The 18,999-nt window shown below is 43.7% G+C and overlaps 1 protein-coding gene across 2 annotated transcripts; it reads right to left on the bottom strand.

Moving 5' to 3' along the window:
* Nucleotides 1-705: 705 nt before the first annotated feature.
* On the bottom strand, nt 706-12,896 carry LOC121704508 (endoplasmic reticulum membrane sensor NFE2L1-like). Of its 2 annotated transcripts, XM_042084782.1 has the most exons (6): nt 12,579-12,891; nt 10,830-11,627; nt 6,533-6,748; nt 3,969-4,058; nt 2,861-3,004; nt 706-2,611 (listed from the first exon to the last, which is right to left on the bottom strand). In XM_042084782.1, exons 2-6 carry the CDS (start codon nt 11,394-11,396, stop codon nt 1,259-1,261), a joined length of 2,370 nt encoding a protein of 789 aa, XP_041940716.1. In that variant the 5' UTR covers nt 11,397-11,627; nt 12,579-12,891; the 3' UTR covers nt 706-1,258. The 2 variants fall into 2 exon arrangements, with proteins under 2 accessions (XP_041940716.1, XP_041940718.1); XM_042084784.1 differs by lacking the exon at nt 3,969-4,058 and having other exon boundaries at nt 12,579-12,896.
* Nucleotides 12,897-18,999: the final 6,103 nt, after the last annotated feature.

Below are 18,999 nucleotides of genomic sequence, written 5' to 3'. Positions count from 1 at the left end.
TTGGTCAAATAATACTGGGTGTGTGTGTGTGTATACACACACACACACACACACGCACACACACACACGCACACACACACACGCACACACACACACACACACACACACACACACACATACATATACATATACACACAGAAATATATATTATTTTCAGGGCCATGTGTGGGCAAATGTCACCTAATGCAATGAAACGGTCTGCAAGAAAGATGTAATGAGGCACGCAATGCACATGGATACTTTGCAATATTGTCCTTTTTACCATACCTTTAGAACCGTGTAATTATTGTAGGTCTCAAAAGACTACACCCCCCCCCCCCCTCTCTCTCTTTCTGATGGCAAAATCAAGCTGCTGCACTTAAAATTAAATATCCAATCAATAAATAAGAAGTGCTTGCTTACTCTCTTCAGCTTGGTGTTTTCAATCACAGACCACAGGGATTTCCCCCATGACATGATTTACCCAAACCATGAAGCCGAAGTGACTATTAATGTCTCAGTAGATACACAGGAGGAGGAGGGGAAGGGGGAGGTGGGCACACAAAATAAAGTTGAAGACATTGAGGAAAAAGAAAATCTATACACTTGGTTGTCACACTCAGTGGAAATCAAGTCTTTCTGAATAAGGCACACTTATCACTAGACTGCAAGACAGGCTACTACTCATTGACACTGCATTTAAATGCTCATCTTAAAAGGGTTTCAAACAGCCTCCTAACTTTCACCGTTGTGAGTTTGTTATAAAAGTGAACACACAAGCAACAAAACATGTCAAGTATTTCATGGGGTAGCATGGAGATCATTTTGGTGGATTTCACCACTCCTGAATGCCCACTGCGGTGATCTCATTGCAAAGTATATATTTTTTTCTGATAGTTCTCAATTCAACTGTCTTTGGTGTCCGGTCAGCATAGACATAACAATGTTTTCTTTCACTCAGAGGTCTGTGTTGTTTGTTTGAAAGCACACCCATGTGTGCCACTGTCCTATTTCTGCAGTGTTTCAGGGTTTTTTTTGTCAGCAGCTTTGCTCTAATGATTATGATGAGACATCAGAGTTTTGCACTCTCATTTGTCCTATTGTTCCCATCCTGTTCAAATGAATGCAGTCTGTTACTTACAATGTAATTTTCTGACCTTCATCTCTAAGAACAGTTTTCAATGGGAAGAACCACCTCCACGGAGATGTAGGAGGAATTTCTCGCTCCAGTACCGGAGTCCTGAGAACAATCTTTTTACATCGATTTCAGTTCAGCCACTCACTTCCTCTTGTCCTTCTGTTTCTTGCCGGGCTTGCATCTTGACTGTGATCTCGTGGTGTTGGGGGACAGAACGACACGGCCGTCTGTGTTGAACTGAAGCGAATATTCCTGCCTGGAGTAAGGCCTGTCTTCTTCATCCCTCAGTCTGGAGAAAACCTCCTGATAGAGACTGCTGAGGCGCTGCTTCATCTCCTGGACCGAACGGTTAATCTCAGCTTTTTCTCGGAGCAAGCGGGCCCGATGACGCCGAAGGCCCTCTACGCTGTGCTCCAATCCAACGACGACGTCCAGCTTTCTCCTGCGGCAGTTCTGTGCCGCCATCTTGTTTTTGCCTCTCCGACGGATGTCTCGGACCAGTGTGAGCTGGGCCTCACTCAGCTTGTGCCTGGCGAGGAGCTGGTTGAACTCTTCTACAGGGAGGTTGATAATATGATTGGTTGAGAAGGGGATCCTCATCGAACGGGCTCTGCGCTCGTCACGACTCGTAGACTTATCCTGGACCACAAATTCGTGCGGCTCCTCAAAACAGCCTTTTTGGGATTTTTCTGCATTTCGCCGCGAGGACAGCGGCTGGTTGTAAGTGTGATCGTGGCTGACGTTGTCTAGCCACGGGAGGTGTTCAAAGCGGCTAGGCTCTATGTAGCTTGCCCGACACACTTTGCTGGTCTCTGTTGTGTGTCCTTCAAATGCGCCCTCCTCAGAGTCTTCCATGCCCTCATACCCGGGATCATACCCAACAGCCCCCTCTTCGAAAAAGGACCCTGCAGATGACAGCGAGGAGGAAGAAGAGGAGTCTGAAGACGAGGAAGAACAGGAAGCCTCGGATCCACTCGGGGAGGCAGGGCTGTGGCTGAAATTTAGGGAGAGCCCTGAGTCGGAGTCCTCGAGGTGCTCGGCCAGCTGGCTCATCTGAGAGGGGTTGAAGCCTTCCTCCAGGGCCAGGTCCATTAAACTAATCTCGTCCAACAGGGACTCCTCTAGCAGGGGTCTGAGAGGACTGGCCAAAGCTGGCTCCTCTAGAAGGTTCATCAGCAGAGCAGGATCGACCAAATCGGAATCGTTCCTGGCAGTGCCATTCAGCACAGGGGGCAACAAGAGATCTGCTATTTGAGGAGGCCCAAAACCAAAGGTGCTGTCGGAAGAGTTGCTTGAGTAGTGGTGTTGTGTTGAAGGTGTCTGGACAGCATCCAAATGGGACAATCCCGCCATGGCATCCTCGAGCACTCTGGGCACAGAGGCTTGGTGCAGGCTTACATCTTGATGAAGCAATGTATCCAATGACCCAGTGGCTGATGCATGAACGTCATTGCTGGCCGGAGAATTCAGCGGCGGCTCATCCAACTCCATATCCTACAAAAAACATGACATAATAGAAAATAGGTTTTCAAGGGTGAACTGGCATCTAAAACTCCTTTGCAACAACATACTACATAAAGATTTCAAGTTATTTTACAAAACAGGAACCAGATTCCCTAACACCTGGGTGGTTCTCTGGGAGAATAACGGCAAATGTCCCCAAATGTTTCGTCAGTCACAATTATGGACTAGGATGTGGATTGGGCTAATGGTTTAGACAGACAGGTGTAGAGTGGGATTTACCTGGGGTTCCATGATGGCCAGAAGATCGTGCCACTGCTGCTCCAGTTCCATCGATGAGTCCCCTGGGATGAGGGGAGACAGGAGGGGCCTCTGGGCAGAGAATGAGACATTTTCATCCAGTCCCATCAGCTCTGGGTCAGGCAGCTGACAACAAGAAAAAAAAACACACATTGAAGTACACATAATTAACAACAAAAACAGCATGTTGCATTTATATAGCACTTTTCAAGGCACCCAAAGTGCTTCTCATTGAAGGGGGGGGGGGGCTCACTAACCACCACCAATTTGTAGCACCCAATTAATAAATGAATAACCTAATCCCATGCATGCCTATGCACTGACAGTGATTGCTGAAGACAAAGGCATAAAGGACCTGTGGGCCATGTGGTATTTTCTTTTCATAGTATGGTAATTTACAATTTACAATGTTTACAATGGAGATAGCAGTCAGCAATCAGAGTCTAGTGTTCACTGTTAACTGAACTGAGCACCAAAGAGCTGAATCTATGCTTTAACTAGGGCTTTCCACATGGTTGTGCAAGAGAACTACACTTAATGTGTCACAACCATAATTACATTTTATTACCTCTATCCAAAGTAAAACCTACTGACAAACTGAACTTCAGAAGAGATTGTTATTTAAACAATCTTCCATCAACCATCCAAACCAATACACAAATTGCCCCATAAATGGATATTCTTTAGTAGTGAACATCATTGATGTTCCTCACATATTATCAGCCTGGGTTTTCCCATGCTGCCTTACGCATGCAATTTTTTCACGCTGCTAGGCAGCCTGGATTCTATGGACTTCGTTTTCACCTCAACGAAGGAACCAATCACTGAACGGAGGGAGGGCAGCAAGACGATGATGAAACACCGAAGCCGTTATGAGCTATGTACAGACGCATTTCATAGACATTCGGAGCGCCCAATAAACGGCTCTGGGCATTCGTAAACCACGTTTCAAATACGAGAAAATTAATGTCTAGTTCCCAGACCCCATCACAATGAGATGTGGTCTGACGTTAGCCAGGCTATTATCAAACACCCACACACAAAAAATTGAAACCAACCAAACAGCAAATTGTTCCCTCAGACCATTTACCTCTGCCTCTTGCCCTAAAGTAGAGGTGTCCTCCAGTAGCTGTAAGCACTCCTGTAGGGACAGTGAAGTGTCCACTTCTGGGCCCATCAACTAAAGGAGGAGAGAAGAGAGGCCTTAAAAAAACCAACCTCTTTTCACCTTTTCATACATGTGCAATGACACGACTTGCTCATCCCAAGGCAAGACTTAGTGGGACAATGTCAAGCTTTGGAGATGTCCATGTGTAGCGTATGTATATATGTGTATTGGGGCGGTGGTAGCGCAGTGGTTAAGGAGTGGGGCTAGCATGCAGTAGCTTGAAAAGTTGTCGATTCAAGTCCCGCCTACCACCATTGTGCCCTTGAGGAAAGCACTTTTAACCCCTTGTATGACATAATGCAAGTCACTTTGGATAAAAAGTGTCTGCTAAATGAATGAATGTAAATGTGTAGCACAGATATCAGCTTCGTCCCAAGGCAGCTATTGAGCTGGGGCTTAGAAGAGGTGGAATCCACCACAAAAATAACTGACATGCAAAAATGAAGATTTATGTTCAGCTGTTCCCAGAAATCGATGCCAAAATATTTTAAAAATGAAAAATGGTGCATCCATATCAATTACTACTGAAACATGCCATGGCTTGTCAATAGAAACCAGTCTGGGCACCTGCACCGTAAGCCGGCGACCCAGGTTCGATTCCCGCCCCGTGGTCCTTTCCGGATCCCACCACGACTCTCTCCCACTCGATTCCGGTCATTCTCAACTATCATATCACATTAAAAGGCATAACAAGCCTTTTAAATATACTTTTAAAAAAAGAAACCAGTCTACACTTATCCACTTATCACTGTTTTTTAAAAATGGTCTATCCCAGACGTAGAGTCAGGAGGGTTTAGTCATTTAGGCCAAGTCATAGAATCAGGGAATGTTGTTTGTAGCATGACTTAATTTGAGTCATTATTTATCAAAAGTAATATTTTCCATTCAGATTTCTTCCTTGGGTTATTTCATGTTTTCCATAATACAGTGTTTTTGTCTGTTCAGCACAAAGGCAGTCCGATTTTCTATTCATTATAGCTCATGGACATTCAGCTTTACTCCTATACGATCACTATCTGGTAAACTTTCAGAGAAGGAGCAGTGTACTTACAGGTAAGGCTATTTGCTACCCGTCACAGGTAGGGTATTTGCAAGGACTGTACTTCCCTGTCAGATAAAACCAACCAGACCGGGACAGCACAAAAGCTTGAAGAACTTTGAGTTGGTATTTAGGTCAGAAATCTGTGTGTGTGTGTGTGTGTGTGTGTGTGTGTGTGTGTGTGTGTGTGTGTCCTCCTTGAGACTGTTCTAGACAAAATCTCCAACAGAAACATGACTCATGCCTCTACATTGTGGTAACTAATGCAGCAAAAATAAATAAATAAAAATCAATTTTCTTCACAGATTGGTACATTATGCCAAAATGTCTCTGAATACACTTACATAATTGGCTTTACCCATCAACCTTTCATGCTGGTACAAATACCAATCTTAACTGCCATAATTGTCATAAAACAAGCCATGAGTTGAAGAGAAACGGTCCTCATTTCATACAGGTAGACACCCTCTGGCTTTAAATACATGTAAATATAAAACTGGTTTAAATACATGTTATGTAATCTTACAGGCATGCTCAAGTCTACTGTAGGTTCAATAGTCCCAAGTATCTGTTGCACCATAATTCTGCTTCTTTTAAACAACTATGAATGATGCCTATATTTGTCACTTTTTATGACCTAGTAGATGCTGTGGCTAATATAGAGGTGTGAGATGGCAAACATCTTTTGTCTTTCGGTCATGGTATCCAGTGAATATTAAGATATGAGAGCACCATAAAATTATCCACGCCAGTTGTTGGAAGATGTGGCTCACATTCTTCATCATAAAGTACTGCAACTTTTTTGTGGATAAATATTTAATTGGCTTCTCTTTTTGATCACATCTTGTACATATTTTCTGAAAGTTCTCAGGGCTTTACAAACTTATTGTGTAAATAATACTGAGAAGTATAGTTCTCAACGGGTCGGGTCGGCACGACAGGAAAATATAAGCAAATGACTCGGGTTATCTCGAGGGTATTGCAAAAAGTATCGCTAAGAGAGCCACATCCAAAGTTGACATGGTTTTTCAGTCACAATACGCAGAAGAGGAGAAAATCACAGTTTTAAGTAAATTTTCACGCTAATGTGTTGAAACTTCACCTAAATAACGTCAGGGTTTAACAGTCAAAACGTATGTTTTACGTCGGGCCGCGGGCTGGGTTCGGGCAGATAATTCATGTTGATGTGTCGGGTTACATCGGGTCCAGGCTTTAAAAGCCATGGGCCGGGTCGGGTTGTAATTTTCAGGCCCGTTAAGAACTCTAGTGAGAAGGTGTTGGTTGCTTTGAACAGGATCCAGTATTGTTTGCGTTGTGGCTACAGAACTGTTTAAAAGGCTGTGATGTAGGTGAAATGCAAAGGTTAACAGGTAGGCAGCTTTCTGGGTGTGTTGAGTGGAAATCCTATAAAATGGCTGACATTTACTGGTTTTGTGCAGGCTCTTACCTCTTGTACATTTGCCCCAAACGGAAGGTCCCCATAAGTGTGATGCTGCCCTCCAGTTGTCCAAATGTCAGCACGGAACTCATCCTCGTCCTCCTCCTCATCAAAAGAACTCAGAAGAGGTTCTGACGGTGGCCGGTGGTGTCCGTAACCAGGGCTGTCAGATTGCGGACCTGGATCTGCTTCCTGAGGCCACAGGAAGTTCAAAATATCACCCTCCTGCAAAAATAAAAAAGGAGTCAAAGTTAATAGGTAATCTCTGACTGTACTTTGAATGTAGACTAAACAGACTTCACAATGTCATATGCAAACATAAATACAGTTAACATATCAAATGTCTCTGTTCAAGGGCTGGCTTTCTATTTTAGAAAAACAAGCTTGTTCATTTTCTGTGGTGTCCCATAAAGCCCTCCTGATGATATAATATATTTATTTTGAACAAAGTGTCTGGTATGACCCCCCCCCCCAAACAAATCAGTTTATGTATCTACTACAGACACCCAACACAAAGAGTAGAGAGACAGCTAGAAATAGATTTAACCTTTGCATGCTCCTAAACCAGAGCTCAGTTAATCCCACTGCTTCGGTTGGTCCTACGTCCCCGACTCCCAGTATGCACTAAATTTAGATAGGCTTCCTAGCCCGGCGATTGATCCCAAATGTAATGAAGAAACACCTCAGCTGTTGAGGAACAATGGCCTTAAATCCTGAAGTGGTTTGGTGATGGAGCATCGTTCATGACCTTGACTGGCTTGGTATATGTGTTGGTGTAATACATCTGAGCTGAGGGACTGACAGAACTATTAAATCATCGATAGATGTCATTGCTGACCCAAGTCAGTGACCATATCTTGTCTCTTCAGCACCAAGAATTACATGGGACTAAAATCTGAGATTATGAGCTTTCTTTACGCTCCTCCCCCCCCCCCCCCCCCCCCCCCCCCCCCCTCACCATTTCATACATTTTATAAACTATAACTAATAATACATTCAGTGAATACTGTAGTTGTCACACACTGATTGTTCTTACCTTGGTGCTAAGTTTATAGAATCCCTATATTCCACTATACGCCTCAACTCTCCTTTGCTCTTCCCTCTATAATTGCCTTACTGACCTATTGAAAATACCAAGTATGTTCCATGTTGCTCTTGTCTTGTGTGGCCTGTCCTTTCAACAGGGTTCTTGCAGGTTTCAGTGAGTCAAATGTAAGACCTTTTTAAGACATTTAAGGCCTTAAATTTAAAGTTCAGAATTTTAGACTTTTTAAGACCCTACGGGAACCCCGTTTCAATTTTATGTTTCTGAATGATGAACACATGTTATTTTCTGTGCTAAATGATAAAAACCGTGGCCAGTTTCTGAGGATTTACAGTGCTGTTTAGTTCTGTTTACCATCACTGTTTTCCTCACTCACGTGGATACTAGTCGTCCACATATGATAACATGAAACATAAAAAAACAGAACTGTTGTCCACTGAATCCAAACACAGGTCATTGAAGGCTAAAGGGGGGGGGGGGGGGCACAAATGTACACTCAAGATGTCCAGTGAAAAGATGAGGGAGGGGACTCCATGTACTCGATCACCTGACCAGTAAACAGGCGTTGCGAAAGCGAATGTGTTTGTGAACCCCCCCCCTCCTCATATTTCAAAACAACCACCCTCAGAGAAGCCAAGCCCAAAACTCTCAGCTCAAGCGTCTTGACGACGCCAAAAGAGACCACAAACCTGCCCAGTCAAGTGCTGTTCCTTTTATTGGGGACATGGTTATGCTGGACAAAGTGTAACTGAGAATCCTCCGTGTCCATGAATACATTTTTCAGAGTTCTGCTTATTCCAGGAAAAGTAAAATATAAGACACCTCCCCTTAATCTTTCATCAACCCCTGTCTGCGTCTCGATCCCATTGACTGAACTGACGAGTGTGCTCAAGTCCAGGAACAGTAAATCAATCAGCAGCTGATGTGGAAAACACCGGAACATTCTAGACCAGTCACGCCTCACAGGCAGCAACAACCGTATGTCTGACGCTTTGATCCAATTTCCCTGACACTGGATCCCAATCCGTGAATTAGTCAAACACACTCAGCACACAGTGAACACACAGTGAGGTGAAGCACACACTAATCCCGGCGCAGTGAGCTGCCTGCTACAACAGCGGCGCTCTGGGAGCGGTGAGGGGTTAGGTGCCTTGCTCAAGGGCACTTCAGCCGTTCCTACTGGACGGGGTTCGAACTGGCAACCCTCCGGTTACAAGTCTGAAGGGCTAACCAGTAGGCCACGGCTGCCCCCCATGGCGAGAGCAGGGGTTTTCAACTAGTGGTCCGCAGCCCACTTGTGGTCCGTGAGGACATTGCTGGTGGTCCCTGACCATGGATTCAGTATTGTAGTTTCAATGTGGGAATCAGTATTTTTATTCAGTGGTGGTCCTGGGGTTGCGTAATTAGTCAGAATGGTGATCCCTGGTTCACAATCAGCTGAAAAGCCCTGATTTAGAACATAATGGAAACAAAATAATGGTTTACATGTTCAGAAAGTATTATTTTGTTAAACCATCAGAAGGAGGAGTGAATATTTAAATGCCCGAGGCATACCAGACTTGTGCAGACTGAGACAAATGCGAATGAGTACCAGTGCAGGGGTGAAGGACAAATGTTGGGTCTTTTGCTCATGTCAGACTAACAAACACATGCCCTGGGTCCAGAAATAGACAAGTTGGTCACGCGCAGGCAAAAAAAATTGAGCTGTCCTTGCCAACACTTAACAGCACTGGAGTGAACAGTATAGGGTCGGGTCAGCTGGGGCCGGTTCATTCAGGGGAGAGAGAGTGTCCTCACCTCAGATGGGGCAACAGGTTGAAGTCAAAACAGCTCATCAATCTAACAGAGCATGTGTGCCACTGCCAAGGCACAGTGTTGACTAATGAAAGTGAAAAAGACAAAAAAACATTTTTTTAAATCCCTATAGTGTCCAGAACCTATGCCAGGCGAGAGAGAGAAAGAGAGAAAGAAAAAGAGAGAGAGAGAGAGAGAGAGTGATCGAGTGAGAGAGAAAGAGAGAAAGAAAGAAAGAAAGAAAGAAAGAAAGAAAGAAAGAAAGAAAGAAAGAGTGGTAGAGTCCCCAGGCGGAATCCACAACCGTTCTGGTAGATGGGCACAGTGCCAAGGCTAGTCGCATTCTCAGACTGAAACAGTAAGTGCAAGCCAGGCAACCTTGGACTTGCCAGTTTAGCAAGCAGTTATGGTCTTTTGTTCGTCCAATAAATGTGCCAGAATAATGTCAACAGAAGTTCTTCTAATATGTATCCACAAAAACTGAAAGTACATTAATATGAAGAAACTTTAAACCCAAAAGTGGATTTTCCCCATTCAGCCCGTATAACGGTCTAACTTTACTGACAAAATTCATTTTTAACCAAGAATAAGGTGCTTTAAAACCCACATGGTAAAAGCATCTGTCTGAACATATTTTTGTGAGCTGACACACAATAACCAATCACTTACACATCTCCTGGATTATTCTGAAGCTACCAGTAGGGGCTGATGTGTCAGACAACACATTGTAAGTCACATGCTGTCAAAAACGATCCTGTCTCTTTCGGTCACTAGGACACCACAACATGCGGCGTGCAGCTGTTAAGTAACAAGGGACCTGTCGAGCCTTGCTCCCGCATACTGACACACGATGCCTGGCACAGCCACCAATTCATACCCTGTAACAACAACATAAAGTACTGGCAACAGCGGGGAAAGTACCCAATGTCTGTAGCTGCATAGATGTCAACAAGTATATCCTGAGGATTTGGTACCATATGAAAGGCTTGGAAACTATTCAGAGTGTTGTTCCTCAATTTAAACAGGCCTTACTTCCCATTAATCTCCTGATCATTATAGCTGGCCATGTGCCATTAAAGGATACATCTCTTGTAATGCCTGATTTCTACTGTCACTCTATACATGAACACGTCTTCATTAGTTGGAGCCTTTGCAATTGATCACACATAAATAACCCTGCTCTGTTGTAAAACAAAGGCTTATATCATCAGCAGGATCTACTTCCTGGAAGTTTCAAAGTCCTTAGTACAGCTGGCTTTGTTTGGGCCTCATCCAGTTTTGACAGCATTTGTTAGCTAAATTATTGCCATAATGGCACAGTGCACTTGTTTGCTGGGATTTCTTTCCACAAAGTAGTATCACACCAGGCCCTAGGCTCACAGGTATGGCAGCCAGGTATGTGATGTGAGATGTGTGAGTGTCAACAGCAGCTCTGAGATGCTAGTTCATAGCGTCAGTGGAATCTACCTCTTTGATGAAGTCACTGCCGTCCTGTTGTCCACTTCTCGGGAGTGGAGCTACAGCGCCTGGGGCGGTGTCGTTGTCGACAGCAATTTGTCCATAACCCAGCTCTCCAATTCCTCCTCCACCACCACCTCCTCCTCCACCTCCACTTCCTCCTATTCTCAGGCCCAGGTCTGGCAGATCTCCAGAGCCGTCCAACCCGGTGGTGCCCTCCAGCTGTCCAGCCTGCCCAGACACAGGTGCCAGAGGCTCAGGCTCCCGGTGAACCAGCCAGGCCTCCAGCTCTGTGGTGGGCAGCTGCAGGCGATCCAGGGAGCGCACCCAGCCGAGAAGCCTGCGGGCAGTGAAGAAGCCATCGAGGTCCACACTCTTGGGGTGGAGGTCCTGGCCCTCCAGAGAGTTGCGGAGGTTGTGGAACTGCGTCTGCGTCAGGGCAGAGCTCTGCCCAAGGATGATCTCCCGCAGAGGGGGCAGGTATGGATCCACATCCACACGCATCCCACATAAGCTAAGCAGGATGGCCACCTGAATAAGGCCCTCGGTCAGGTATTTTTTTAAGTACATTCCCATTGACAGCTGGGGAAAGGCCCCAACATACACCACAACCACAAATCTGATTATTTACTTTAGTTTTGGTTTGTAAAAAAAGATATTAGACCTAGATTTAGCCGGTGTCCTGTGAGCAAGGCTTTTATGATGAAATTACAACAGGGTTGTAGGGTTGTTTGGCTAGGGACACTTATTTAGAAATAAAGAAAAGATATCTTCCTGTTATCTCTCTCCAGTGTGACTGCGGACATCCTGAAAACAAAAACAAGCATGTTTCAGTTCACACAGCGCTTTACACATGGACTGCTTCCTGTGCAGACGAAAACTGGTAACCCTACAAAAGAGAACGATCAAATAGTTATTGCCATACTTCGGTCACAAACATTACTATAATAGATATATTACCATTGTAATGCATTAGGATTGTCGTAGAAGCATGTTACAGAAGAATAAGCTTACATTCGGTTTGGACTTTGTTCGTTAGCTTATCTACGTAGCACACTCACCTACTTCTCAAACTTGTTAGTGAATTATCAGGGTGGTTCGGTTTTGGTCACACGACAACGGTTACATGATGTAATCTTAACATGGCCAGGAAGGCTGCGCACTACAATAGCGTTGAAAGGATAGATTCTCAACTGTGTTACGAATAGCCTAACTTGTAGAACCAAAAGCAAAAGATGCAACTAGGTTTCATTCGAAATGTGAATACCCTCCCTTTTTATCAACCACTGCACAGCATTTGTTTCAGGCGTTACGCAGTTCAGTTCAATGTAGCCGGGTAATCTATTCTAGCATGGCGAGCTTGACTTGTGAAATTTGGGAAACACAAAGAAACGGCAGCAGCAGGTGCTGAAGTTTAACCGTCAAGTAAAGGCTGGTTTGTGAGATGGGGTAGCCTAATCGGGTTCATATCGAACTGAACTTCTCAGAACTTTTGGAGAGCAATTAATACGCGTGTTTACTAATACGTTCTCTTCAAAACCATGCAAGATTCCGACAGTTGGAAAGGGCCATAAAAAGCCATGTATCTACGTTAACTGTTATGACCCATTTCACGAGTTCGCCTAAGCAAGGGCTAACACCGCTAAACAAAGGAATTATAGCCTACAATAGAATAGGCTATAACGCAAAGCTGTAACGTATATGAATACAAAAAAATAGACAAACAGGAAACTAAGATACGCTACTATATAGACTTACCCATCAGGGACTTGGATGTGCTGCCTATAAACAAAGGTCTCAGAATAGGCTGACTCGTTGTCTTTGTGTGGGATAACGGCAGAACTGCACTGACTGCACCCTGTTGCGTTTATAAACCCCAGAGCTGCCGGTGAATCATCACTATCTCCTCCCAATGTGACGCGGCGAGTTATACTTTTTTACACACACGGCAACAGCAGTCTTCACAGGCACCAAACTAGTTTGTTGCACAAGACTAACCTACTTCGGATTTTGCTTATTGTTCGCTCGTGCTTGCTGCCATGCGGAGTTGCCTACGCCGGTAGCGCTCTGCTATTGGTCAGTATTATGGCTTGAGCCCAGCAACTGGTCAACAGGTGGAAGACAATGTGCAATGGCAGTAGGCTGTTCAGAAACTGTGGATAGCATATCACTGTTCAAAAGTTCAGATACACCAAGGTTTTTAGTTTCCACATTGCATAATTGCGAGCTGTCTAGAGAGTGAATTCGTGGTTTAAGAGGTCAAAAATAAAGTGGTTAAAAATGATGTAAACGTCAGTCATCATGGCCTGTCTGTCATGGCTTCCACCACACTGACACACAAAAGGCTTTAGCATAGATAGCCGAGGCTACTCTTTGTCCCCACTTTTCTAGGGAAGGCCAGGGAAACATCCCATCGAGCCAAGCACCCCTAGTGGCAAAATGTTGACATCAGCCCAATAACCTATCAAGTGCACTGTAAAGTAAACCCTTACGCAACGGTCCCCAACCACCGGGACGCGGCCCGGTACCGGGCCGCAGGACATTCCTAACCGGGCCGTAGCCTACGACATGAGTTTTAAAAAAAAATGCATGCAAACTAAACTAAATTTAATTCGCAATAATGTCACGTTTTTACATGGCATAGGCCTATATGCAGTTGTTTGATTGCACGCATGTTTGCATTTTGCAAGGTCTATTTTCTTACGTCTGTCTGTCCCGCCTTCAACACTTATATTGCCTTCAGCGCTGTGCAGCCTCAGGTCAGCTCACTTCACTTGATCAGTTCTTGGCGAACGGTAGTGTCACACGAAGTTAGCTAAACTGCTAGAATGAGCAACAAAAAACAAGCATCTTTAGCAGGTCACTGGCCAGAGTGTTTGAGTTGCGAGAGCCGCTGCAGAGATTTCTTACAGAAAAAAAGTCACCGTTAGCTGCCCATTTTAGTGATGAGGACTGGGTGTCAAAACTCGCTTACCTGTGTGACATATTCGGGTTGCTTAATGACCTCAACCTGTTACTCCAGGGGAGAATGACGACTGTCTTTAAACTGGCAGATAAAGTCGCTACATTTAAATCCAAGCTTGATTTGTAGGGACGACGAGTGGACCGGGGTGTATTTGATATGTTCCAAAAAGTAGTGGGGGTTTTTGGAGAGACTGAGGCAGGGCCCTTTCTCTCGCAGCTGGTGCGCGATCACCTTGTTGCGCTCTCAAATGAGTTTGAGCGTTACTTCCCATCCTTCAAAGATCCACGGCAAACCAATGAGTGTCCCATTTGTCAATATCCCGAATAGTCCTAACTTGTCAGCGCAGGAGGAAGAGCAGTTGATCGAAATTGCAAATGACGGTGGTCTTAAGAGTGTGTATAAGGAAACCTCTCTGGCAGGTTTTTGGATCAAAACCAAAGCAGAATATCCCGAGATAGCCGTAAAAGCGCTGAAAACGTTTCCCACCACGTATCTATGCGAGGCCGGGTTTTCGGCAATGACTGCAACTAGACAAATTGCGCAATCGACTGGACATTTCAAACACACTGAGGGTGTCACTGTCTTCCATCACCCCCAGATGGAAGCTTCTTGTTGCAGGGAAACAAGCAGGGCTCCCACTGATTATATTCGTAATGCACGTTTATGTTTTGTTCCCATATTTTGTTAAGCATGTACACACTTATAGATGTAGCTTCAAGTTGTTCAATATTCATAGTTCATATTGTTCAATTTTCACTTCTTCAAGTTCACGTTTTTCACAAGAGATCGTTACCTTCACTGTTCAAACATAACTGGAGTTCCCCCCCCCGCTGGTCCGTGAAAAAAAATAGGAATCAAACCGGTCCATGGTACATAAAAGGTTGGGGACCCCTGCCTTACAGGCTTTACTAGAACTAGATGTGCCGCGAATCGGTACGAAATACGACCGCAGCTCAGTCCTGCACATTCTCTCTGTAAAGATAAATCACGCTTCTCAATTTGTCTCCATCTCCTACTCCATCCCTACTGTTGCAACTTTTGTTTATGTAAATGAGGGTGCGTTTGCTTTTGTGTATATGTGTGCTTCTCTGTGTGTGTGTGTTTTCGCTTGTGAGTGTGTGTGTGGGGGTAATGGTGTGTGTGTGTGTGTGTGTGTGTGTGTGTGTGTGTGTGTGTGTGTGTGTGTCTGCTTGCCTGCATGTGTGTGCGTGTTTTATGTGTCTGTGCGTGCGTGTGTGTGTTCGCTTGTGAGTGGGGGTAATGGGGTGTGTATGCGTGTGTGTGTGCTTGCGTGTGTTTGTGTGTCCGTATGGGTGTGTTTTTGCATGTGTGCATGTACATGTATGCGTTTATGTGTGTGCGTGCGTGCCTGTGTGTGTACATGTGCGTACGTATGCCTAGGTGCTCTGTGAACTGTGCAATGAACATTTGATCAGTTAGCAGAAAGCATCTCGGAAAAATTTGGTCTTAAGTCTAGATTTGAAACTGGCTACAGTTGGGGCAACTTTGATCTCATCTGAAAGTTGGTTCCAGAGCTGAACTGCATAGCAACTAAACACTGCTTCACCATGTTTAGTTTTAACAGTAGGTTTTACAAACAAGTATTCTCCTGAGACCTGAGAGGTCTGGAAGGCGTGTACAGCTTTCGGGTGAGTAGGCTATTGTTCTTTGTAGCACTATTGCTGTCCTTAGTTGGGCAAAGGGGGATTCTGTCAGGTAGTTGTGTTGTCATTCTAACAGAATAGACAGATTGGGCAAAGTCAGAGTGTAACAGCTCGTTCTTTGTGGTTCGAGAGTTACAGCTACCGTGTTTCTCTGAAACTGAGTGTTAACTATTTGGGTGTTTATACTCCATGAGGGGGACTATTGAGCCCTGTGGTCGGCCATGTTGGCCCTGAAAGGAAATATGTGTGCGCGCACAGTTTGGAACTACTTAAAGCATCTCCATAGAGTGCTGCTGCACACTGGGTGCTAGTATAATCATTTATGTTGTTTTTTTATGTTTTAATTATTACTTTTTAAACACTTCTAAACTATTGCCCTTTTTATGCTTTTATGTACTTTGTGTGTTTTATGTTTTCTTATTTTTTTTTCATTCTTCACTTTTTAAACTATTCTTTGACTTTTGCCCTTTCATGCTTTTATCAGCTATTCCTGTTTGCTTTTGTTTATGTAAAGCACATTGAATGACCTCTGTGTATGAAATGTGCTATATAAATAAACTTGACTTGACTGTGTGTTTATGTGTGTGTGTGTGTGTGTGCCTGCATGTGTATGGGTGTATCTTTATGTGTGTGTGTGTATGTACATGTGTAGTGTACAGTCACTAAATGTCTACATATATTAATTTATTGTATGGTGACCCATAAACGAAACTTGGCATGGATTCAGAGGGTATCATAATGATCCTACACTTCAAATTCTGTGCAGTTTTGAACCTGTCAGCCAAAGATACCTGTGATTACAATGCCTCATTTTTGCTTTTTAATTTTTAACTAGGTGGCGCTATACATCAAATGAGTGGATATGGGATGGGTTGACATGGCCCCTGGAGGCCAACATACAAAAAGTGCAATGTCAGCAAAATCTCACATAATGTCTCTTCTTCGCCATTGTCTAGATTAGATTACTTGCCATGTGCCTTAGTGCAGGTCTTAAAACGATAATAATGACAATAATGACAAACAATATGTGCACCTAAACATACACAAAAACGTGGCATGGACAGTTATCATATATTTTATACAAAATTTGAATGGTAAAATGTGTGCTGTGGTATAGTTTATTTTGTCATTAAAGTGCTTGTGCATAGAGTTAAACAATCGTATGGCCTCAGTAAGTAACTGTTCCTAAGTGGAGATGACCTGGAGATGTCCTGCATCATAAACTCATCTAAAAAGAGTCGGAAGGTGGAGATCAGGTGCATAAATATAAACTCATCAATCAGGCCTATAATCACTGTAAAAGGCAACAAGTGAGTATCTGTTTCCAACAGATAGGGAAGGTAATATTAATGGAAGGGGAAGAGATCTAGGTACCAGGTATAGGACCTGGAGGCGTAGGCTATGTAAACAAAGAAGACAATAACCAACATGTATAAGTATATATAGTCTTTTGATCCCATGAGGGAAATTTGGTCTCTGCATTTATCCCAATCCGTGAATTAGTGAAACACATACTAATCCCAGCGCAGTGAGCTGCCGGCAACAACAGCGACAACAATTATTGTCAGTGCCAGATGGGCTTGTATGAGTAATTCAGAAACTGCTGATCTACTGGGATTTTCACGTACATCAATCTCTCGGGTTTACAGAGAATGGTCCGAAAACAAAAAAATATCCAGTGATTAACATCTGAAAATGCCTTGGTGATACCAGGAGTCAAACCAGATTGATTCGAGCAGAAAGAAAGGCAGTAACTCAAATAACCACTTGTTACAACCAAGGTAGCCTATGCAGAAGAGCATCTCTGAACACACAACACAGTGGAACCTTGAAGCAAACCACAATGGTTAACACTATGGTCAGCTAATAACAGGAAACAGGCTACAATTTGCACAGGCTCACCAAAATTGGACAGTAGATTGGAAAATTGTCACCCTGTCTGAAGAGCCTGAAGGTTTCTGCTGCAACATCTGGATGGTAGGATCAGAATTTGGTGTAAATAACACAAAGGCATGGATCTATCCTGCCTTGTATCAATAGTCCAGGCTGGTGGTGGTGATGTAATAGTGTGGCAGAGTGTTTCTTGGCAGACTTTGGTCTACTTAGTACCAATTGAGCATCATTTAGATAGATAGATAGATAGATAGAAGATAGATAGATAGATAGATAGATAGATAGATACTTTATTGATCCCCAAGGGAAAATTCAAGGTCTCAGTAGCATACACACACATTCACTAACAGCAGAAAAAAGTAATTAAAAGTATATAATATAAAAACACAACTAAGCAATAAGGACAGTAGAAGATAAAGAATATACTAAATATACTAAAATACAAATTATACTAAAATTATACTACTATATCATTATGACCGCCACGCAGCGAAGCAGCGGTCATATAGGTTTAGTCAGATTTTTTTTTTTTTTTTTTTTTTTTCTTTTTTTTCCTTTTTCGCATGTCCAAATTTCCGTCAAGGATTCCCGGGACACTGAAAGACCGGGGTAGACGAAACTTGGTGGGCATGTAACCCCATATGGATAGCATGGAACCATCGTTTTTCGTTTTGATCTGTAGCCCCCCCCCCCCCCGCTGGACTGCACCCCCCGAAAGGAGGGTAGGGCAGACACAGTTTTCTGTGAATATCTTGAGAACCTTAGGGCCTAGGATGACCAATTTTTTCCGTATGTTTGCCTCCAGGGGTCATGTTAACCCATTCCATGTGCACACATGTGCATAAACAGATACACACGCACACACATACATTTACAGTAATCATACGTATGACACATACTCACACAGTAGACATATGTACGCATGCATGCACATGCACAAACACACATACGCAGGCAAACACACAAGTACGCACATACACACACACACACACCCACACACATAAACATAAACTTGTACACGCACACAATTCAAGAATTTTTCCCGTCATCTATTTCCTGAATTCTTGGTCAAAGATACCCGGGACACCGAACCACCGGGGCACATGAAATTTGGTGGGTATGTAGCCCCACTAGACTTTTACGGAAAAAATTTCGTTTCGTCCCCGGGGTTCACATGAAGTGTAATTCCCATTTCTTCTTGAAGCCGAAATAAATCTGAGGATGTTTATCGGACATGCTTGGCTTTTACTGCAGGTACGTTAATCTTATATCAATAACGACCTAGGTAATGTTACCGTTAGCGTTGGTTGAGTGATGGAGGCCAATTTGATTGATTGCATTTGTAGAAAACTATAAATGCGGTTATACCAAGCAAATTGATAGCAGCACTGTTTGTATCTTTCGACTGTCATTTATTGCACGTGCTACAAAATCATTCTGTGCAATGGAAGATTTACCAACGTTACACCGGTCTGATACAGTTTTGCCTATACATGCGTGAGACTTAGATGCCTGTTTATTTTGTTTTAAGTGCGTGCAGGGTGTGAGAGGGGAATCGATGTGCTTTGATTCCAGCTTGGTAGTTGTAGTCTGTGAAATTAAAAAGCACGTGTGTGTGAAGTATCCAAACAATGACACCTTCATTTCATTATGGCTG

This window comes from Alosa sapidissima, chromosome 3, assembly GCF_018492685.1.
Source record: "Alosa sapidissima isolate fAloSap1 chromosome 3, fAloSap1.pri, whole genome shotgun sequence".
In the NCBI taxonomy this organism is placed as follows: domain Eukaryota; kingdom Metazoa; phylum Chordata; class Actinopteri; order Clupeiformes; family Clupeidae; genus Alosa; species Alosa sapidissima.
The sequence above is the reverse complement of the archived record's forward strand: the minus strand, read 5'-3'. Positions and strand labels throughout refer to the sequence as shown.

Excerpts from the sequence above, each read along its gene's own strand:
- LOC121704508 (XM_042084782.1), bottom strand. The coding sequence starts at position 11,396 with ATGGGAATGTACTTAAAAAAATACCTGACCGAGGGCCTTATTCAGGTG. Across the intron at positions 4,059-6,532 it reads TTGGGGCAAATGTACAAGAG|TTGATGGGCCCAGAAGTGGA; the intron begins GTAAGAGCCTGC and ends CTCCTCCTTTAG. Across the intron at positions 3,005-3,968 it reads CTTTAGGGCAAGAGGCAGAG|CTGCCTGACCCAGAGCTGAT; the intron begins GTAAATGGTCTG and ends TCTTGTTGTCAG.